This window comes from Arvicola amphibius, chromosome 6 (genome assembly GCF_903992535.2).
Source record: "Arvicola amphibius chromosome 6, mArvAmp1.2, whole genome shotgun sequence".
Classification (NCBI taxonomy): domain Eukaryota; kingdom Metazoa; phylum Chordata; class Mammalia; order Rodentia; family Cricetidae; genus Arvicola; species Arvicola amphibius.
The window spans coordinates 33,775,667-33,795,826 of NC_052052.2; the positions used below are offsets into that span (position 1 = coordinate 33,775,667).

At 41.6% G+C, this 20,160-nt stretch overlaps 1 protein-coding gene across 2 annotated transcripts in view; it reads right to left on the reverse strand.

The window, feature by feature from the left end:
• Positions 1–20,160, reverse strand: part of Zswim5 (zinc finger SWIM-type containing 5) — a 101,744-nt gene that overhangs the window by 14,720 nt on the left and 66,864 nt on the right. For both annotated transcript variants that reach the window (XM_038334086.1, XM_038334087.1), the window contains exons 2-6: positions 18,248–18,604; positions 10,967–11,115; positions 7,931–8,081; positions 5,520–5,699; positions 1,900–2,076 (exon numbers count right to left, since the gene is read on the reverse strand). In XM_038334086.1, coding sequence (XP_038190014.1) covers positions 1,900–2,076; positions 5,520–5,699; positions 7,931–8,081; positions 10,967–11,115; positions 18,248–18,604 — 1,014 coding nt within the window. The remainder of the gene's footprint in view (positions 1–1,899; positions 2,077–5,519; positions 5,700–7,930; positions 8,082–10,966; positions 11,116–18,247; positions 18,605–20,160) is intronic.

A 20,160-nucleotide genomic window follows, 5' to 3' on the forward strand; every position in this document is an offset into this window, starting at 1 on the left:
CCTTTACATGCAATCTATACATCTGAATACATAAACACACACACGAACATGCACACACATAAAATAATGTACATTTAAAGATATAAATAAGCAAAAATACAAAATAAGATAACTACTCTTTACAGTTTCATGTGAAGTTCCAGATTTTTCAATTTTTAAACCAAATTTTGTATATTATAATTATTGTTTTGCAACTTAACAGTACATCATAAATATTTTTCCATGGCATTAAATATGCTTATATAACATTCAATATAAATACATGTCATTCCACTGACTGTGTTCATCTACTAGTTAATCAAATTGGACAAAGAAGTAGTTCCCAATTCCCATCTGTACATCATTTATTTCTGTAATGAACACCTTAGCCTGCTTGCTTGATCTGTCTGTCTGTCTGTCTGTCTGTTGATCTAGTGTATGTGTGTGTATGTATATATGTATTGGATTTTGAAACAGAGTCTCACTCTAACTGATCTAGAGTGTAACCCTTACTGATCTAGAACTTGCTACATAGACCATACTTTCATTAAACTTACAGAGATTCACCTGCCTCTGCCTTCTAGATTCTGAGGTTAAGATATGTATCACCACACCAGGCTCCTAAGTTGTATTTTAGAATAAATGTTCTCTAATAAAATTAAAGACAAACTGACTGTATACCAACAACTACTGCAGAAGTTTAAACTAGATGAAACAGCTCTATCTTATTATAAAGGATGCTAGGAAGACGAGACAGAGAAAAGGAAGACAGCCTGGTGATGAACACGGACTTCATCCACATTACCAGTACAGAGTAACTGATTTCAAACACAGTATTATTTTTTATGTGTGTGTGCTCATGTATGTGTACATGTATGCTCATATATGTGGAGTCCAGAGGACAATCTTGGGCGTTACTCCTCTGGCATTATCCACCTCTTAAAATTTTTATGTTATTTATTATTATTGTGAGTGTGAGTGCAGGCATGTGTATGCCACAGACTGTATGTGGAGATCAAAGGATAAATTTCAGGAGTGGGTTCTCTCCTTCCACTATAGGTTCCAGCAATCAAACTCAGGTCATCAGCTTGTGCAGCAAACATTTTACTCACTGAGCCATTTTGCTGTATTTATGTTTTGGGGGTGGTGGTGGTGGTGGTGGGTTCGAGACAAGGTTTCTTTTTGTTGATTTTTTTAATTATTTTTTTGAGACAGGGTTTCTTTGTGTAGCTTTGGAGGCTGTCCTGGAACTTGCTCTGTAGACCAGACTGGCAGAGATCCTCCTGCCTCTGCCTCCCAAGTGCTGGGATTAAAGGCGTGCGCCACCGCCGCCCGGCACTATTTTTTTTTTAAAGACAAGGTCTTTCATTAACCTGTAACTAGCCACTAACACTAGGCTAGCCTGACTAGCAAGCTTTGGGGATGTGCTGTCTCTGCCTTCCCAGTACTGGGACTGTAAGTGTACACTACAATGCCTGGATTATTTTAAATGGGCTCTGGGGATCAAATTCTGATGCTTACTGACCTGCTGCCTCCTCAGTTCCCATAGTGCTTTTCAAGCAAAACATAAATTCAGAGCAGGATATAATGTTGCTCAGTAACAGATGACTCCAAGTGTGTGAACTGATATCTAGTGGCTTCGTTATTGCCCTTCAATATGTATCAATTGCTTTATCTTCTTCCAAAGTTTAGGGAAAGGATACAAATTTCTACCTGAGATTGCTATACCTCACTTGAGCAAACATACAAATGAAGTAGGCCTCAAATAAATGACCAGGGTTGGTAGTAAATGCTCCAAAAGAGCTATATAGACTCTAAGTTGTAGCTAGTGTTGCTGGGACCTAGACTGCTGGCTCATGTGGGCCTGGTACTGGTGGGATTGGGCCCTGAAATTCTTGGAGCACAGGAGGCTAGACTTACCTAGCCACAGTGGCTGGCCGTGGGAATTAAAAAGTAGTCGCTCGTTTTCCCGCTGGCAGGCTGGCGCAGCATAGATATCACTGCTGATTATTCGCTGCAGGTGGCTGTCCTGCCAGTGCAATTCCCGGCCCTCAATGGCTCTAGTGAAGACTGTTCGTCTTGGTCTGGATAAAGAGTCTGGGGGAGGAAAAAGAAAGGCTGAATAATCTAACACCCGGTCTTCTTAGAAGGGAGGTTGGCCAGAAGAACAGTCTGGACATCCTGTCTGTCTGGACATTCTGTCAGTCTGGACATTTGTGTTGTCTCCTTAAATAAGCCTTTTGTACATTGATGTCCTCTATCAAAAAACCTTTATACAGAGGTCTGTGAATTCCTTCCTCTTTGAACAGCCTTCTACTGGGATTCAGAGCCACACGAAGCTTGAAGGAACATTTGTGATCTGCCCATCAATAGTCAGGATATAAGCTGTTTCCATAGCATCACAGAAAGAGAGAGGCAGTGAGATAATGCCCTAACTAATCGTAACTTGTTCCATTTGCAGCATGGCCCTTACCACACTAAGGGCTTCTGTGATATTCATACCAGAAACTGGAAAACGACTCAGGAGCCCAACACAGGAAGCTCACAAGTTTGAGGCTAGTTTGGGTGATGTTACACTGTTTTAACAAACAAACAATACCCCCTGCCTCGGGTGCCCTAAAAATCAAAAACAAATAAAAATTTACACATAAAACTAATAAAGGCCGAGGAAGACATAAAGCTGCCCGCATTAGGGACCTTTATCTCTGTCCGTCAGCTTATAGTTTGTTCTCTACAGGAAAAGCTGGCGCTGACAAGACTTTCTCCTTGAAAGCTGACCAAGCCACCTCCCTTCAGGAAAAGGCTGCAGGGAAAGCAATACACAAAGTAAGCTCAAATCATGACAGTCCTTGTCTGTATCTCTCCTATTTTATATCTTCTAATAATACTGAGTCTGTCCCAAAGTTAGTATGCTCTCAACACAGCTTGCACTTTGCCCGCTTCATCTTGTCCATTCCCACAGTACAGTAGTCCCCACATTTTGCAAATGAGGAATGGCGGCCCAGAGAGTTAAAGGCCTTGTAGGGAACAGCCTGGCTCTTTATCTGGAATCCAAATGTTCACTGTCTGATCTTTTGCTTAGCTATTATCAGTCTTTGCTATTCTCCCACATAGGTTAGCTGAATCTTCTCAAATAGATTGTAACTCTTCCATAAGCTCAACTAGTTGGGGATGTGTGGGAAGGCTGAGGTAGGGTTTAGATTTGCTATGTGACTGAGGCTGGCTATGAATTTGATCCTTCTGTCTCTATCTCCCCTTCTACCTCTCAAGAGCTGGGATTATAGGCATACTCAACTTTACAAACTCAATTTTATAAAGAGGCTTCTCTCTCTCTCTCTCTCTCTCTCTCTCTCTCTCTCTCTCTCTCTCTCTCTCTGTGTGTGTGTGTGTGTGTGTGTGTGTGTGTGTGTATTTGAGTGTATGCACAGCACACACTTAGGTCAGAAAGGGATGCAGACTTCCTGTAACTGGAGATGTAGCAGTTATGAACCGCATGGTATGAGGGCTGGGAACTCAATCCCAGGCCCTCTGCAAGAGCAGCAAGTACTCTTAACTGCTGAGCCATCTCTCCAGCCCCATAAACTCAGGTTTAAAGAATGGAACATGAGTGAACATTATGAAAGATCTACTTTATAAACTAAGGATTTATGTAGACTTATAAATATGACATGTAAAAAATAAAAAACACAGGCTGTAGAGATGGCTCAGTGGTTAAGAGCACCGGCTGCTTTTCCAGAGTACTGGTGTTAAATTCCCAGCAGCCACAGGGTGGCTCACAACCTCTGTCATTCCAGTTCCAGGGGATCAGACAGCCTCTTCTGGCAAGACACTCAAAAACATGAAATAGTAAATAAAAATAAAATTATCCAATATGCTTTAAGAAAAAAAACATAAGCTATAATTCAATTGCTACTTTGCCTGATTAATGACAGTTGAAAATATATTTCTTTTTTTAGACAGATTCAATCTTCATGTAGCCCAGGCCAGCCTTGAACTAACAGAGATCCATCTGCTTCTGCCTCCTGAGTGCTGGGATTAAAGGTGTGTGCCACCACTGCCTGGCCTCTATGGCTAACTAGTGGCTTATCTTTGCACTCACTCAGATCTTCAGGCAAGCTTTATTTAGATAACAAACAAAATACCACATATCAGCCTGGACTACATAATGAGTTCCAGGCCAGCCAAGCCTATATATAGCAAGACCTCATCTCAAAAAAAAAAAAAAAAAAAAAAAAAAAACCTCCCCTGGAAAACGAAAGAAATAACAATCCAAAACTAAAACAAGCCCCACAAACGGTAACAACTGAACAGTTTTGTGAGGTGGCACATGCCTACAGTCCCAGCTGGGGAAGGAGATCACTTGAGCCAGGAATGCAGTTAGACTGTCTGGTAGAGGTAGGGAGAGAGGAGGTGTGTGGGGGGAGTGCAGTTGAATGTAGATCTATAGGACATAAGAGGAAGCCACATTCCAGGTGGGAAGAACAGCAAGCACTAAGTCCTGAGGTAGGGATGTATTTGGAGAACGTTTGAAAACAGCAAGGCCAGACTAGTTGGATGGAATGAGCAAGCTGCGAGGCAGTCACTTGTAACCATTTATCAAAGACAATGGTAGGAGGTCTGAGTAATAAACAGTAGAGATAATAAGTACTTGGATTCTGGTTATGTTCTGAGATAAAGGCTTGCCACTGTCTTAGAGTTTTACTTCTGTGAAGAGACACCATGACCATGGCAACTCTTATAAAGGAAAACATTTAATTGTGGCTGTCTTACAGTTTCAGAGGGTTAGTTCATTATTGCCATGACAGGAACATAGTGGCATGCAGGTAGACCAGCACAGAGCATAGAGCTGTTCTTAGTACAGGGTGGGCTGAAAACCCGACTAGGGTGTACTCAAAGGAGAATCAGAAAGCAGAAGTAAACATAAATGACTATATATTATATATATAATATATATAATATGTATATAATATATATATAATATATATAATATATAATATATATATATATCCTCTGAAATAATTTTTCTTTTAGTTTAAAAAAATACTTTTTTTTTGTCAGGACTCTTTGAATGTGGCTGACAGTGGAGGCTGACTGAGAAGCCAAGGACAATGGCGATGGGCTTTGATTCTATGGCAAGGACGGGCTCTGTGTGAGCCTTGTCAGTTTGGTTGCTCATCTTCCTGGACCTGGGGGGAGTTGGGATGACCTTGGACTTAACATAGTGTAGGGAACCCTGATGGCTCTTTGGCCTGGAGAGGGAGGGAGTGGGGGTATGGGTGGAGGGGAGGGGGAGGGAAGTGGGAAGAGGGGAGGAGATGGAAATTTTTAATTAAAAAAATGAAAAAAAATTCAAGGCCAGTTTAGACTGCATAAGCAAGACCCTGCCTCAAAATTTAAAAAAAAGAAAAAAAATAAGTTTTTTGATAGAAAAAAAAACAAGAAAAGAAGGAGGAGGAGGAAGAAGAAGGCCTGGTCACCATTGTTCTAGTGTTTTGTCTTCCCAGCTTTTGAAGTTCTAAACACAAAGGTACTTGGCTCACCTGGGCTGTGGCTGGCACTCTGGGAAAGTGCATTGGTAATGTTGGGCAGTTCATGCCCATAGTTCCCATCTTCCAGGGGACAGATATCCAGGTCATTCCACTTCTGTAGTTGCTGTAGCCAACAGGATTTTTCTTCCAGTTTGCAGTGTGGGTTTAAAATAATACACACCCATAAGGCCCCTAAAAAACAGAGCAGTCTACATTCTTAGTATCTGGGAGTAACACGCATGCCTGTGCTTCAGTCTTCGGCACCCAAACAGCCCAAATGTGCCCAAAGCAAAAAGCAAATAACCCATCAGTTCCTTCTCTCTCGTGCATGCCAAAAATACATACATACATATATACATACATACACACATACATATGTATATACATATATATATACATATATTAGATATAAATATGAATATAATTACTAAGATTTTCAGAATTAGCTGAGGGACTAAAACTTGGGTAACTCTAAGCCAAATGAATCTTAAGTTTTTATCTGATAGTGTGGCCACAGCAATGTAAAAGTAACCCAACAATGGGTGAATAGACCCTGTCTTTAGGAGCTGTCTGGTAGGAGAGATGGATAAATAAGCATATCGCCATGTGAATATAATGTGCTAAATTAAGAAATGTTCAGGGTATAGGGCTGGGGAGGTAACTCAGTGGTTAAAGTGCTTGCCTTCCAAATATTCAGATCTCCAGGGCCCACATAAAAGCTAGATGCAGTGGCCTTTTCATGTATGTTTGTGTGTGTACACAAGTGTGTATGGCATATATGAGAAGGCTAGAGGACAACCTGTTGGTCCTGAGGCACCTTCCACTTATTTGAGGTAGGGTCTCTCATTGGTCTGGAACTTTGTCACACAGGCCAGTGTAGCTGACTCTCAAGCTTCCAGAGATCCTCCTGTTTCCACCTCGAATCTCAGTATGGCAATGCTTGGATTTCAGGCACATGCCACTGTCACTGTGGAGAACGTTATATATTCCAAAGAATGATGGGTACTATTTCTTTGAACACTTTGCTCTCCTTTCCAAGGAAAGACCTGTTATTCTCAGGTCAGGATTGGCTATGCTGCTGTGCCAGGTATTTTCTCAGTCTCCAGTCAGCACCAGCAGTGTCTTGCTAAATTAAATTGCTCAGACTAGTTGACCTTGAACTCACCTCCCCCTGACTTATGCTTCCCCATGCTGGAATTAGAGCTACCATACCCAGTTACTTAATGCTTCTTAACTTAACCACGGATGGGAATTTCACAGCCTTTTTCTAAAAGATATTTTTATTATTATTTGTTTATGCATGCATGTGTATATGTCTGCATTTGTTTGTGAGGTTAGAGGCATCCATCCCCTTGGAGCTGGAGTCATAGGCAGTTATGAGCCACTTGACATGGGTGCTGAGAACTGAACTCGGGTCTCACAAAAATAATACATGTTCTTAACCACTGGGACATATGTCTCCAGCCCCAGACTTCATAGCCTCTAAAGTGAAACAGAATGTTTTTCCTGAATAGTAATGTTTCAAAGGCCACCTAGCCTCATGAAGGTTCATTTATAGTGGCTCAACTCTTATTTTTAAAGGAACTTAAAATTATGCTTGTTTATATTTATTCTTTACTTTTTTTTTTTTTTTTTGGTTTTTCGAGACAGGGTTTCTCTGCAGCTTTAGAGCCTGTCCTGGAACTAGCTCTTGTAGACCAGGCTGGCCTCGAACTCACAGAGATCCGCCTGCCTCTGCCTCCCGAGTGCTGGGATTAAAGGCGTGCACCACCACCGCCCGGCCTATTCTTTACTTTTTGAGACAAGTTCTGACCATACAGTCCTGGCTGGGCTAGACCTTTATATGTAGACCAGAATGGCCTTAAAAGTACAGAGACTAGTTTAGGGACTAAAATGCCTGGTTTTCCATGAAACTCTTAATGAGTGGTCTGGCTAGGCATACCCCAGAGAGCAGGCTTGGAGAATGAAACAAAAGTGAGGCTAAGGGTTCGTTGTGGTGTTGGGGTTCGCCAAGGAACTAGGGTGATCCTGAACTCCTGCCAGGTGCTGAGACTACAGGTGTGTGCCAACACGCCTGCTTTATGCAGTGCTGGTTGAACTTTGGGTCTCACACATGCTAGGAAAGCATTCTACTAGCTGAGCTAGGTCCCCAGAACCTGAGCTAAAGATTTGGAGAGCCAGGTCGTCCCATGCAACTGAAGCCGAGTGAAGAGGGGTTCTTTCAGCGATGGCTCCTATGTGGGTGACATGAAATAGAATCCTTAACAGGAAAGCACAGTGAGATCAGGACGCGTCTGTTGAACCTGAAATGTTCCTAAGTGAGAATAGCATGACCCCCACAAAACTCACAGCAAATGCTCTCTAAGGGAGATCTCAGAGGGTAGACTGATAGGATATAGGACTTGTGAAGGATAGGGACTTACCCAGCTCATCCCAGAGCTGCCTGCACTTGTCTGTCATGCTTGTTCCTTGCTGCCTCCAGAGTGTGAGGCGGGGATCAGCCATGAACTGCTCAGTTATAAGTGTCAGCATCCTGGCTCCATTGGAATCTCTCATACGAAGCATCTCTCGGACCTGACATATAAGGAGGGGCAAGTAATTGGTAACTGCAGAGCACAGAAAGAAGAGAAGGTGAGGGATGGAGAACAGGTTGAGAAGATGATGTAGTTGCATAGTGTAAGAGACAGAAAGAAAGCCTCTCAACTCTGTAAGTGAAATTCCTACACGTATCAAGAAAGCCTGTTATATATAATGAGATACCTCTTTAAACACACTAGGACAGCTAGAATAAAAAGATAACAACAGTATTGGCCTGGATGTAAAGAAATCAAAACCCACACACTGTTGGCGGGACTATAAAATAAGGCAGCAACCTTGAAGAATCATCTCTGTAGAACTTGTACAAGAATGTTAATAGCAACCTTTTTTCAGAGTAGCCAAAAGGTGGAAGCAATCCAAGTGTCTATGAACAGACAAAGGGTAAATAAAACAGATTATTACTTAACTATAAAGATGAGCCTTCAAATCAGCAGGCTTAGAAGTGAAAGAAGTCTGTCACCACACACACACACACACACAAACACACTCACATTTTTATTATTTGAAAGTCCAGAATAGAGATGGTTATAGACACAGAAAGTAGACAAGAGGTTACCGAGAGTTGGGGGTGGGTAGGCAAATATGGTGGGTAAGAGAGAGTATTAGTGTGAGACAAGCTGTCATCTGCTCCAGTTACTCTGCACTAAGTCAAACATTACCTTTAGGCTGTGCATTGCCCTGACTAGCTCCACTTATAATACGGCGTTTGATTCTTGCTAAAGTTCAAATGCTAATGCAGAAGAGCTCCCCCTCTTACTTGTGCAGGTAAATAACTACCATCTGCCTAGCACAACTCATGAAAAATATTATCACTATGAACTTATCAAATCAAGAACACATGGAATGCATCAAAGCCATGTCAAAAAAAAGCAGGTTTGTGAACTTATTGAACACAGACCAACAGTCTCCTTACCTGGTCATATAAAGGGAAGGACACCCCCTCTACTGAGGAATGAATAAAGAAAACGTGGTACATTTACACAATAGAGTATTACTCAGCTGTGAAAAGCAAGGATACCAGGAAATTTGAAGGTAAATGGATGGACTAGAAAAAAAATCATCCTGGGTGAGGTAGCCCAGACTGATAAAGACAAACAAGGAATGTACTCACTCATAAGTGGATATTAGCTGTAAAATAAAGGATAACTGTGCTACAGTCCACAGACCCAGAGAGACCAGGTAATAAGCAGAATCCAAAAGTGGGACACAGATCTCCCAGGGAAGGGAAAATAGAAGAGATTTCATGAGTAGACGGAGGGCAGGTGGGGATGGGAACATGATTGATCAGGTTTGGGGGTACAGAGGGGTTGAGTGTTGAGGAGGACTGCTGGGAGAGGGGGCATTTTGGGGTTGGCCAGAAGCCTGGTGCAGGGGAATCTCCCGGGAATCTATGGGGAGGATCCCACTTAGTAATAGTGGATAAACAGTCTGAATTGGTCGTGTCCTGTGACCAGATTGGTGTCTGGCCCAGTTGTCACTTGTGTGGAAGTTAGAGGATGACCTTGAGTGTTGTTCCTTAGGTGCACTTCATCTTCTGTTTGAGATAGCCTCTCATTGGCCAGCAACTCTGCTAAGTAGGCTAAGCTGGCCAATGAGCTCCAGAGTTCCAGCATTTCACCTTCCATTTAATCAGCACTGCAGGGGATTGATTGCAGGTGCAGTTTACAAACTGAACCATCTTTCCATCCCCTTATGTCAATATTTATCTAACCCCCTTGGGTGACTCTCTTTGCATGTTTCTGCTCTCTCATCTTCACTTCAGAGAGGCCTCACTGACATATGTAGCCCAATCTTTTTGTAGCAACCCCTAAAGAGTTAAAGTATTTGCTTCTCCCAGCAGAAGCATGCATGAATGCATACATACATATATACATAATAGATAGGTAGATGATAGATAAGCAGATAGATGATAGAGTTTGTATGTGTATAACACTGGGATGATGTATAATGTGTGATCTTAAAGTTATTATCAGTAATTAAAGTTGGAATAAAATAAGTTGTGGGGTCAGCCAGATGGCTAGCACATAAAGATACTTGGCCTTAAGCCTGGTGACTGAGTTCAATCCCTGGAACCAAGGAAGAGGGGGGAAACAAAACTGATTTCATATAGTCATGATATGAACACTACATTCATGTCGTCACAAGATCCCCCCAAATAAATTTTGAATTAAAGAAACCCTGCAACTCTAATGTGAAATCAGGACTAGTTGGTAAATCAAAACCGATAAAATTGACATCACTTGTGAATTTATTGTTTTTCCATACATTTGATGTCGTGGAAAGACAAATACCTGGTTTCTGAAGCAGCTCACTTCTGATCAATAGGTAAATGCATGATGTTTCTTTCTGAGGTGATGAGAATATTAATTGTGGTGATGACTATCAACCCCACAAAAAATCCTTCTATAAATTCCCACTGAACTGTATATGCTACTGCTGACCTGGGTTTCCATCCAAAATTGTACTGATTATATGTGTAAGCAATATTATATATATATCCCAGTAAAGGTGCTAACAGGAAGAGAGAGAGAAAAAATACAACAAAACCAATCCGGCCTGTCTGGCATGAGTCTGTTCTGGAACACTGTTGGAACTCTAGTCTTTGGAGCTTCGTCAGGTAGCTGTGGGTTCACAGCAGAGAGAAGTTCTCCAGCTGTGTTCTCCAGCTCATTTCAGAGAGTACAGCAGAAAGAACAGACTACCAGAGGGAGGTAGTTGGGCTCGATGGACTAGCCTGATCATGAAGGTTCTGCTTATCCTCTCCTGCTAGGTTTTAAGCACTCAGTACAGCTAGGTGAAGTAAGCTAGGTACACCAGGAGGCAGAAGTGTGGTGAGCTGGGCTTACCTTTTTATTTCTTACCTTGGAAAACATTGAATTGAGCTGCTTTCCAGAGCCATAGTAACCCCCCTGGGAGAGAAACAGCTTCACTTGTTCTTTCACCTGTTCTTCATCCAAGTGCCAACAGTTCTCGTCATCGATACTGGCCCCAGCCGTGGGGTCAGGCGCACCTGTGAGGAACGGAACGGTGTGATGAGTGCCCTGGATCCCCATGACACACACCCAGCTGGGAGGCACATTGTGAACATACAGACTAGATAGTGCTTTGGCAACTGTGTGCGACATCAGAAATGTAAGATCCACGCTAGTTTTAGGTTCACAGGAGTCACAGTTGTGGCCTTCTAAGGTCTATGACTACTGAGAAGGCTGGAGTGAAATACTCTAGCGGGTGGTGGTGGCGCACGCCTTTAGTCCCAGAAGTTGGGAGGCAGAGGCAGATGGACGGGATGTCTGTCTACAGAGCACATTCCAAGACAGCCAGGACTACACAGAGAAACCCTGTCCTGAAAGACAAAACAAAACCCAAAAGAAAGAAAAGGAAAAGAGGAGAGTTAGAGAGAGCAAGGAGAAATACACACCTGCTATTATTAAATATACCCATGGCTTCTGTCCTTTATTTCATAGCTTACAACTATTTTTTTAAAAAAGATTTTCATTTTATGTGTTTGGGTGTTTTGTCTGCATGTCTGTCTGTGAATCACAAATATATAGTGCTTGCAGAGGTCAGAAAGGGCATCAGATCCTCTGGAACTAGTTATAACTGGTTGTTAGCGGCCATGGGGGTCCTGGTCAAACCCAGGTACTCTGTAAATATGAGGACTCTTATCTGCTCAGCTATCTCTCCAGGCGTGACGTACAACTTTAAAGTCCTTGGAATTTTCAAAGTGGTGGCTTTCTGGGTGCTAATGAGTTGCTGGTGACAGTCAAGACAAGCTAGACAGCTTCAGGATTGGCACTGCTCCTCCAGGCAGAGAGCTGGGACAGTCTCAGGTGTCAACCTCTAATGAGGAGAAATAGAGTCCTGAAGGTTAAATTGCTCACCAATGGCCAATGATTTAAACAATCATTATGTAATGACCCTTCCACAAAAACCCAATAGCACAGAATTTGTAGAGCTCCCAAACAGTAGAACATGGGGAAGGGTTCTCCAGAGTAGCATACGTGGATAAGGTATGGGCGCAAAGCCTCTTGTAAGATGTGCTTTGCCCTATGTATTTTTCAGTTGTACCTTTGGTAATATTATAATGAACCTGTGAATGTAAGAAAAATGTTTCCCCGATTCTGTGAGCTGCCCCAGCAAATTAACTAACACCAGGAAAGGAGTGTGAGAACCTCGGTTTATGGCAGTCAGTCTGCCAGCTAGCTAAAAGCGAAAACAACCTAGGGCATGTGACTAGCATCTGAAGTAGGACAGAAGTAACAGTTCCAGAGATTGTGTCTTCAACATGTGGGCCTTATACCCCTTCCAGGTAGTTAGTATCAGAAATGAATTATATTAGAGGACATGTTGGTGTCTGCTGTGGAACTAGTTGGTTGGTGTGAAGAGAAAATAAACCATGCACAGTTGGTTCCAGAGGCCTTCTGTGCTGTATTCTGAGGGTGTGCACAGTTGGTCCCAGAGGCCTTCTGTGCCGTATTCTGAGGGTGTGCACAGTTGGTCCCAGAGGCCTTCTGTGCTGTATTCTGAGGGTGTGCACAGTTGGTCCCAGAGGCCTTCTGTGCCGTATTCTGAGGGTGTGCACAGTTGGTCCCAGAGGCCTTCTGTGCTGTATTCTGAGGGTGTGCACAGTTGGTCCCAGAGGCCTTCTGTGCCGTATTCTGAGGGTGTGCACAGTTGGTCCCAGAGGCCTTCTGTGCCGTATTCTGAGGGTGTGCACAGTTGGTCCCAGAGGCCTTCTGTGCCGTATTCTGAGGGTGTACACAGTTGGTCCCAGAGGCCTTCTGTGCCGTATTCTGAGGGTGTACACAGTTGGTCCCAGAGGCCTTCCGTGCCGTGTTCTGAGGGTGTGCACAGTTGGTCCCAGAGGCCTTCTGTGCTGTATTCTGAGGGTGTGCACAGTTGGTCCCAGAGGCCTTCTGTGCTGTATTCTGAGGCTTTGGTAGGGGAAACTTAGTTTATTTCTCCTCTGCACCTTCAAAACATAGGAGGAAAAATCATAACGTTCCCCCCCCCCAGAGAAGTGATATTTATTATTTTGCTTTGCTCCTCTGTGAAGTTCAAATCTGTATTAATATAAATATATCATTTTTAAAACTAAAAATACTTTCTTTTTTTTCTTTTTTTTTTCTTTTCTTTTTTTTTTTTTTTGAGACAGGGTTTCTCTGCAGCTTTTTTAGAGCCTGTCCTGGAACTAGCTCTTGTAGACCAGGCTGGCCTCGAACTCACAGAGATCCGCCTGCCTCTGCCTCCCGAGTGCTGGGATTAAAGGCGTGTGCCGCCACCGCCCGGCCTAAAAATACTTTCTTAGAACATAAAACTGTATTTTTAGCTAGGCATGGTGGTACATAATCTCTAGTCCCTAGCACTCAGGAGGTAGAAACAGAAGGATCAGGAGTTCAAATCCATCTTTGATAATATAGTGAATTTAAGGACTGCCCGGGTCATATGAGACATCTTAACAAATAAATATGTATGTGTTATGTTGTATTTCACCACAAAACTATTTCCTAAAGCGTAGCAGAGCTATAGATGTGACATGATTTCATAAACCTGTATTCAAGTTCCCTTCATATCTGGGCTTACCTCAGCAAAACTACTCTAAACACAGCTGGGGTTATTAACACAGACCTCTTCCCTGAATGTCTGTTGGCTCCTTGCTTACATTTCAATCCCTAGTTGGATTCAGATGAATCATTTATTAGCACAGTGCTGGTGACTGTTAATACAGTTATTTTGGACATACTTTTGGGATATTTTGAAACCAAATTGGTAGCTCAGCAGAGAAGGAACTGAGATAAACTAGGTAAAGCCAAGAACTGGGTCCTGGGTACTTTGGGTCTAAGGACTGAGGAAAGAATAACAATAGTGGTCTAGCAACAGAAAGCAGAGGCATTGGATCAATAGGGGATGAAAAAGCAGATTTAGGAATCTGCCCTAAGAAGAAAGTTGGTCTTAATCAACTGGCTGCAAATATGGAATGCAAGGTGGCTGGAGAGATGGCTCAGCGGTTAAGAGCATTGCCTGCTCTTTCAAAGGTCCTGAGTTCAATTCCCAGCAACCACATGGTGGCTCACAACCATCTGTAATGAGGTCTGGTGCCCTCTTGCTGGTCTTCAGACAGAATATTGTATAATATACATAATAAGTAAATAAATAAATATTTAAAAAATATGGAATGCAATCATCTCTCAGAATTGGAGGAGATACGAAGAAAAGCAGAGAGCACCTTGGATCTAAATGGTCATAGCAGTTGTGCAAGAAATCAGGCACATTACAAAATATCTAGTACATGTCCTACAGAATAACCTGCTAGGATAGGGCTGGGCCACTGAAAATCTTTAAAGTTATTAACAATCAAATTTCACCCAAAATGTTTTCTGGTCTGCTACTGGGTAGTTATAACAAAGAAAAGAAAAAAAGAAAAGAGAGTAAGAAAACGTTTAGGTAAGATACAAGAGAAAATCGGTGTGAATGTTAAGACTATACAATCATCTGAAAAAAGCCAAGAGGCCCCACAAAGGTGTGTGTGTGTGTGTGTGTGTGTGTGTGTGTGTGTGTGTGTGTGTGTGTGTGGATCTTCCTATGTTGGTAAGACTGGTCTCAATTCCATGATGCAGACAAGGTTGGCTTTGAACTCCGGATCCTCCTTCCTTGGCCTCCCAAGTACTGGAATTGCAGGTGTGTCGCATCATGCCCAGAACTACAGAATATTTTATAAGACAGTTTCATTTGTTTTTTAAGAAAGATTTATTTATTTATTCATGTAGATGGGTGCATTGTCTACATGTATGTCTGAAGAAGGCATCAGACTCCATGGGACTACAGTTATAGATGGTTGTGAGTTTCTGGGAATTGAACCTGGGTCCTTTAGAGTGCAGATAGTCCCCTTAACCACTGAGTCATCTCTCCAACCCCAACAGTTTCATTTATTAAAAAAACATTTAGCCAGATGCAGTGACACATGCCTCTAATTTCAGCAACTTTTGAGGCTAGGGAAGGAGGATCCCTTTGTTCAAGAATTCTGGCTCGCTTGAGCAATACAGTGAGATCTTATTTCAAAAACAAAATAAAACAAAACAGAGCAAGCCAAAAATTAATATTTACCAAGAGCCTAATATGTAGTAGAATTAATGTCAAATACTGAATATTTGGTGATAAACAAAACTGATACAGTCCCTGTCCTCTTTGGACTAGCTGGAGAGAAATATAATTATTTGGATACACAAATAATTATATGCATATTTTTCCCGTTACTGAACCCAGAGCCTTGTACATACTAGCAATAACTACTTTCCCAGTTCTTCACACACACACACTTTCATGTGGAAAGAGAGGCTGCAATAAGCTTTAAAAAAGACACTGGAAGAGTGAATGGGAGTCTGCCTGGCACAGAGTGAGGGAAATATTGAGTGTATTTTTTGTTCAAAGACAGCATGAAGTCATAAACTACACTGTAATTAAATACAACTATAATAGGAGAAGGGAAGAAGATATTCCCTCAAGGGAATATCATGTAAAAATGTAGGCAATAGCTAGTTGTGCACTGTTTTGTAGACTAAAGAAATGTGGACTTTTTCCTAATAATAATAGGCGACCAATGAAGGATTTTAAAGAAGAAATGGAGCCAGGCTATGGTGGCACAGGCCTTTAATTCCAGCACTTGGGAGGCAGAGGCAGGCAGATCTCTGAGTTGGAGGCCTTCATATATAGAGTGAGTTCCTGGATAGCTAGTGCTATACAAAGAAACCCTGTCTCAAAAAACCAAAACCCCAAAGCCCACCCCCCAAAAAAGAAAATTAACTGCTGCCCTGAGATGAGACAAGAGGACCTAAACCAGTCTCCAGCCGCCAACAGAGACCCTGACGCCAGTGCTGCTGCTTCCCCTCAGCTGGGTGGGATTTCCCCTTCCTAAAATAAACTGAACTTGCTGCACCCAGCCTGTCTCTCTCCTGGGGTCTGAGCCTTTGACCTGGTTCCCGCTCACCCCCACCCCTAAGGGGAAGTTCAGTGGGACAAAACAGCAGATCAAAGCAACATATAGAGATCCAATGAAATGAGAAAAAAAAGATTAAATAAGAAATGCCCACATTCAAAAGTCAGATAGAGAAAGGGTAATATTTAAATTTCAACTAGGTTCCTCTAACTCCCCGTCTAAATCTACTGATTGAAAATTAAGTTACGTTAAATTAAAATGTTCTTATACACGTTGATTGGTTTGGGTATTTGAGCCTTCTCCTGAAAGAGTGAGAATGAGGTGACTGACCTTCTAGTACTGATGACATGTCACTTCAGTGTCATTGTCTGGGTTCTTCCTCAGGGTGACAGGAGAAGATAAAATGGAAGGGGTATCTTTTTGTTTTTTTTTGTTTTTTTTTTTTTTTTGGTTTTTCGAGACAGGGTTTCCCTGTAGTTTCTAGAGCCTGTCCTGGAACTAGCTCTTGTAGACCAGGCTGGCCTCGAACTCAGAGATCCGCCTGCCTCTGCCTCCCGGGTGCTGGGATTAAAGGTGTGCGCCACCGCCGCCCGGCTTGGAAGGGGTTATCTTTTATAAATAATTATTAATCAAGCCACAGCTGAAATGTAAAATGAGTTAAATAAAAAATATCACACCATCTCTAATTTAAACTCTGATGGTCTACTATTACTATAAGGTGAGTCCACTCTGTGAAGCATTTCGGGAACTGGCTTTTTCTCATGAAGCTTCATGACACATGTCCTGGGGGAGCTTTTAGGTCTGAGGAACAACTTTCTTCCTTCCCTTCTTTCTCTGTCTGTTTCTGTCTCTCTCCCTTGAGTCAGGACTCATGTGGCTGAAGTTGGCTTTGAACTTGATGTGAAGTGAGGATGACTGAGTTCTTGACTCTTTTGGCTTCTACCTCCAAAGCAGTGGGACTGCAGGTGTGGCCACTATACCCAGTTCTTCTTCTTTTAAAATATGTTTAACAACCTAAGGCTTTTCATGACAGTGAAACACAACTGCTTTTTTTTTTTTTTAGATTTATTTATCGTGTATACAGTGTTCTGTTTGCATATGCACTGGCAGGCCAGAAAAAGGTGCCAGACCTTACTACTGATGGTTGTGAGCCACCATGTGGGTGCTGGGAATTGAACTCAGGACCTCTGGAAGAGCAGCCAGTGCTCTTAACCGCTGAGCCATCTCTCCAGTCCCCAGATCTTTTCTTCTTAAATATTGTTTCAACTATTAAAGTAGTATATACTTATATAGGGACTAGACCAAAAAGCATAAAACACCTGTCATTCTATCAGTCATAGATTACAACGACTCTTTTAGTCTTTTGCTCTGTATACATAGGCACATATTTAAGTGTGCATACACACAGTATTTTTTGTTTGTTTTGATGTATGAGTGCTCTATTTGCATTTATGTATGTACACCAGAAGAGGGCATCAGATCTCACTGTGGATGGTTGGGAGTCACCATGTGATTGCAGGGAATTGTACTCTTAACTGCTGAACCATCTCTCCAGCCTGAGTATTTTCTTTAATTAATAAAGTTCTATTTTTAAAATTAACTAAATTCTATTTTTATTCCAGCTCTAGGTACTGGATCAGGTCCTTGCACATGCCAGGCCAGTGCTCTATTGCTGACCTACATTCCCAGATCTTAAACATTTGTTACAATATAAATTATGAAAACTGTACAATCTATAGTAAAGATCCATAAATTATTACATAGTGATTAACACTGTAACTACCAACCAAGTCAAGAAGTAGAATGCTACCAACACCTCAAGCCAAATATCTATAGAGTGGAAATGAATTGCTTTAAGAAACTAAGAGTTAATCACAGTTGTTTGGACAGAATGAATTGATTAAAGTTAAATTATTACAACAGTAGAAAAATTCCAACCTCTTAAAATACAATAAAGCAACAAGGTAGAGAGTTGCTTTATTTGTTTATTTATTTATTTTTTTCCAGATAGGGTTTGTCTGTGTACCCCTGGCTGTACTGAAACTTACTTTGTAGACCAGGCTGGCCTCAAACTCATAGAGATCTGCTTTCCTCTGTCTCACAAGTGCTGGGATTAAAGGCGTGCGCCACCATGTCCAGAGAAAAGTGTTGCTTTCAATGGTTGTGAAAAAGGTAATTTTTTTTAAATCAAGAAATGTTATATAATTACCGTTCACTTGGTTGATTTCTGAGTTGGAGGATAGAATTTCATCTGCCAGCTTTTGTGCAGTAGGAAGAACTTCGGTGTGGTGTGCTGTGATTAAATACTGAATAAACTTCTGTAGCTGGTCCCTATTCATCTGGAAAAGGGTTTCTGAGATAGGAAGACGCAATTTGACTTGGTCTGGTTTACGGATTCTGTAGAGTGAGAGAGCTACCACATGAGCACAGTAGAATATGTCCTTATTCCCACAGCCACAGGTCACGGAAGTGATTTTGCATCGATCAAAACTGATTGCAACTTTGTAAGTCACTGCTGGTTCAGAAGCAGTGGCTGGTTCAGTTACTGTGCCGCTCAGATGGAAGCCTAAAGAAACAAAGGAAAACATCCAGTTTAGAGAGTAGCAGGAAGCTTATGGGGTTAGTCAGTTCACACAGCTCAGTGGGAATCTCCTCTACAGGTAGTGAGATTTGTCTGGACAACACCAAGCTCAGTGAGCAAAAGTTATGTACTGTCTCGAAGGAATACACAACCCAGAGATATAAGACTCCTTTATCTGGGAGTGAATCTCTTGGACTAATGTAAAAACTTTAAAATATACTTTTGTACATATTTTTGTGGAAGGATAGTTTATAGTTTTCATTACAGTCTCAAATGGTTAATAAAGAAACCCTTAAAAGTTAAGAACTCTTGTAGTAGATGTGACTCAAAGTGGCGCTAAAGGCAAGTCCACAGACACTAGTACAGTCTAGAGGAAAGTGCGTGCTATAGATGAGATAGGAAAAGAATTCCATAGGAAGAATAACTATGATTAAGGACATTTCATCTTTGAAAACATACAATTCCAAAATGATGACCATATGGAACATCCAAAAAGCAAGACCTAAGACACAGAACTTGGTGCAAATGTACCATATGGTACTACATCTCTATTCACAAGACACACAACACCAATAACTGTTAAATGCAGGAAGAACACCTCATTGTTTTTTTTTTTTTAACAAGGTGTTGGGTAGCTTAGGATGTCTCCAACTTGATATGTAGTCAAGCTGACCTTGGAATCCTGATCCTCCTGCCTCCACCTGTCTTCAGCTGGAATGCAGTGTTCTCTTAACAAAAGTAGTAACAAAAACATCAAACATTGCCCAAAACTACTTCACAAAGCTTCCCAGGTGATTCTTCACTCACATTTTCTTCCATGGCACATGCCAGCAAAACCAAATCAAAACAACCTTATGTATATCATAAGGCCATGCTACTTACCAGCTAGCCCAATGCCCAAGAAACATAAGCTTTTAAAAGAGCCTCTTTTACCAGTTGTAGACCTTGAAGGATGTGGGATAGATTGAGGAGAGGTGGTTAAAAAGAACATATAACATTTACTCCACTGGTAGCAGGCCACAAAGGCCAACATCCCAATTTCTTTCCTGTGTTTTTTTTATGCAATGTAATCAGGAATGGTGGACATGTACAGACTTGTTTTTAAGAGAATACATAAATAGACTTCAGCTCCTCTTGTATCTCTATCACATCATATACAACTTTAAATCAATTTTTAGGGGGAGAAGCAGAGGCAGGTGGATCTCTGTGAGTTCAAGGTCAGTGTTGTTTACATAGAGAGTTCCGGGGGAGTCAGGTTACGTGGAGAGACCCTGTCTCAAACAAAACAAAATAAAACAAACCCTACAATCAATTGAAAAAACAAACAAGCAAACAAACCAACAAAAACCCATAACTCTCAAATACTTTAGTGTTGAATGGACCCTGAATAAAACTCAAATATTTTCAAGGAGTTCCTGTTTAGTTTTATAAGTAGTATATTTTCCCCCAAAGCACAAAGCAAGCTCTGATATTAAAAGAAATGTTTTACTTTAAATTTCTATCCCAATTTGTAATTTTAGACTCCTTCTCTACCCAGCTCT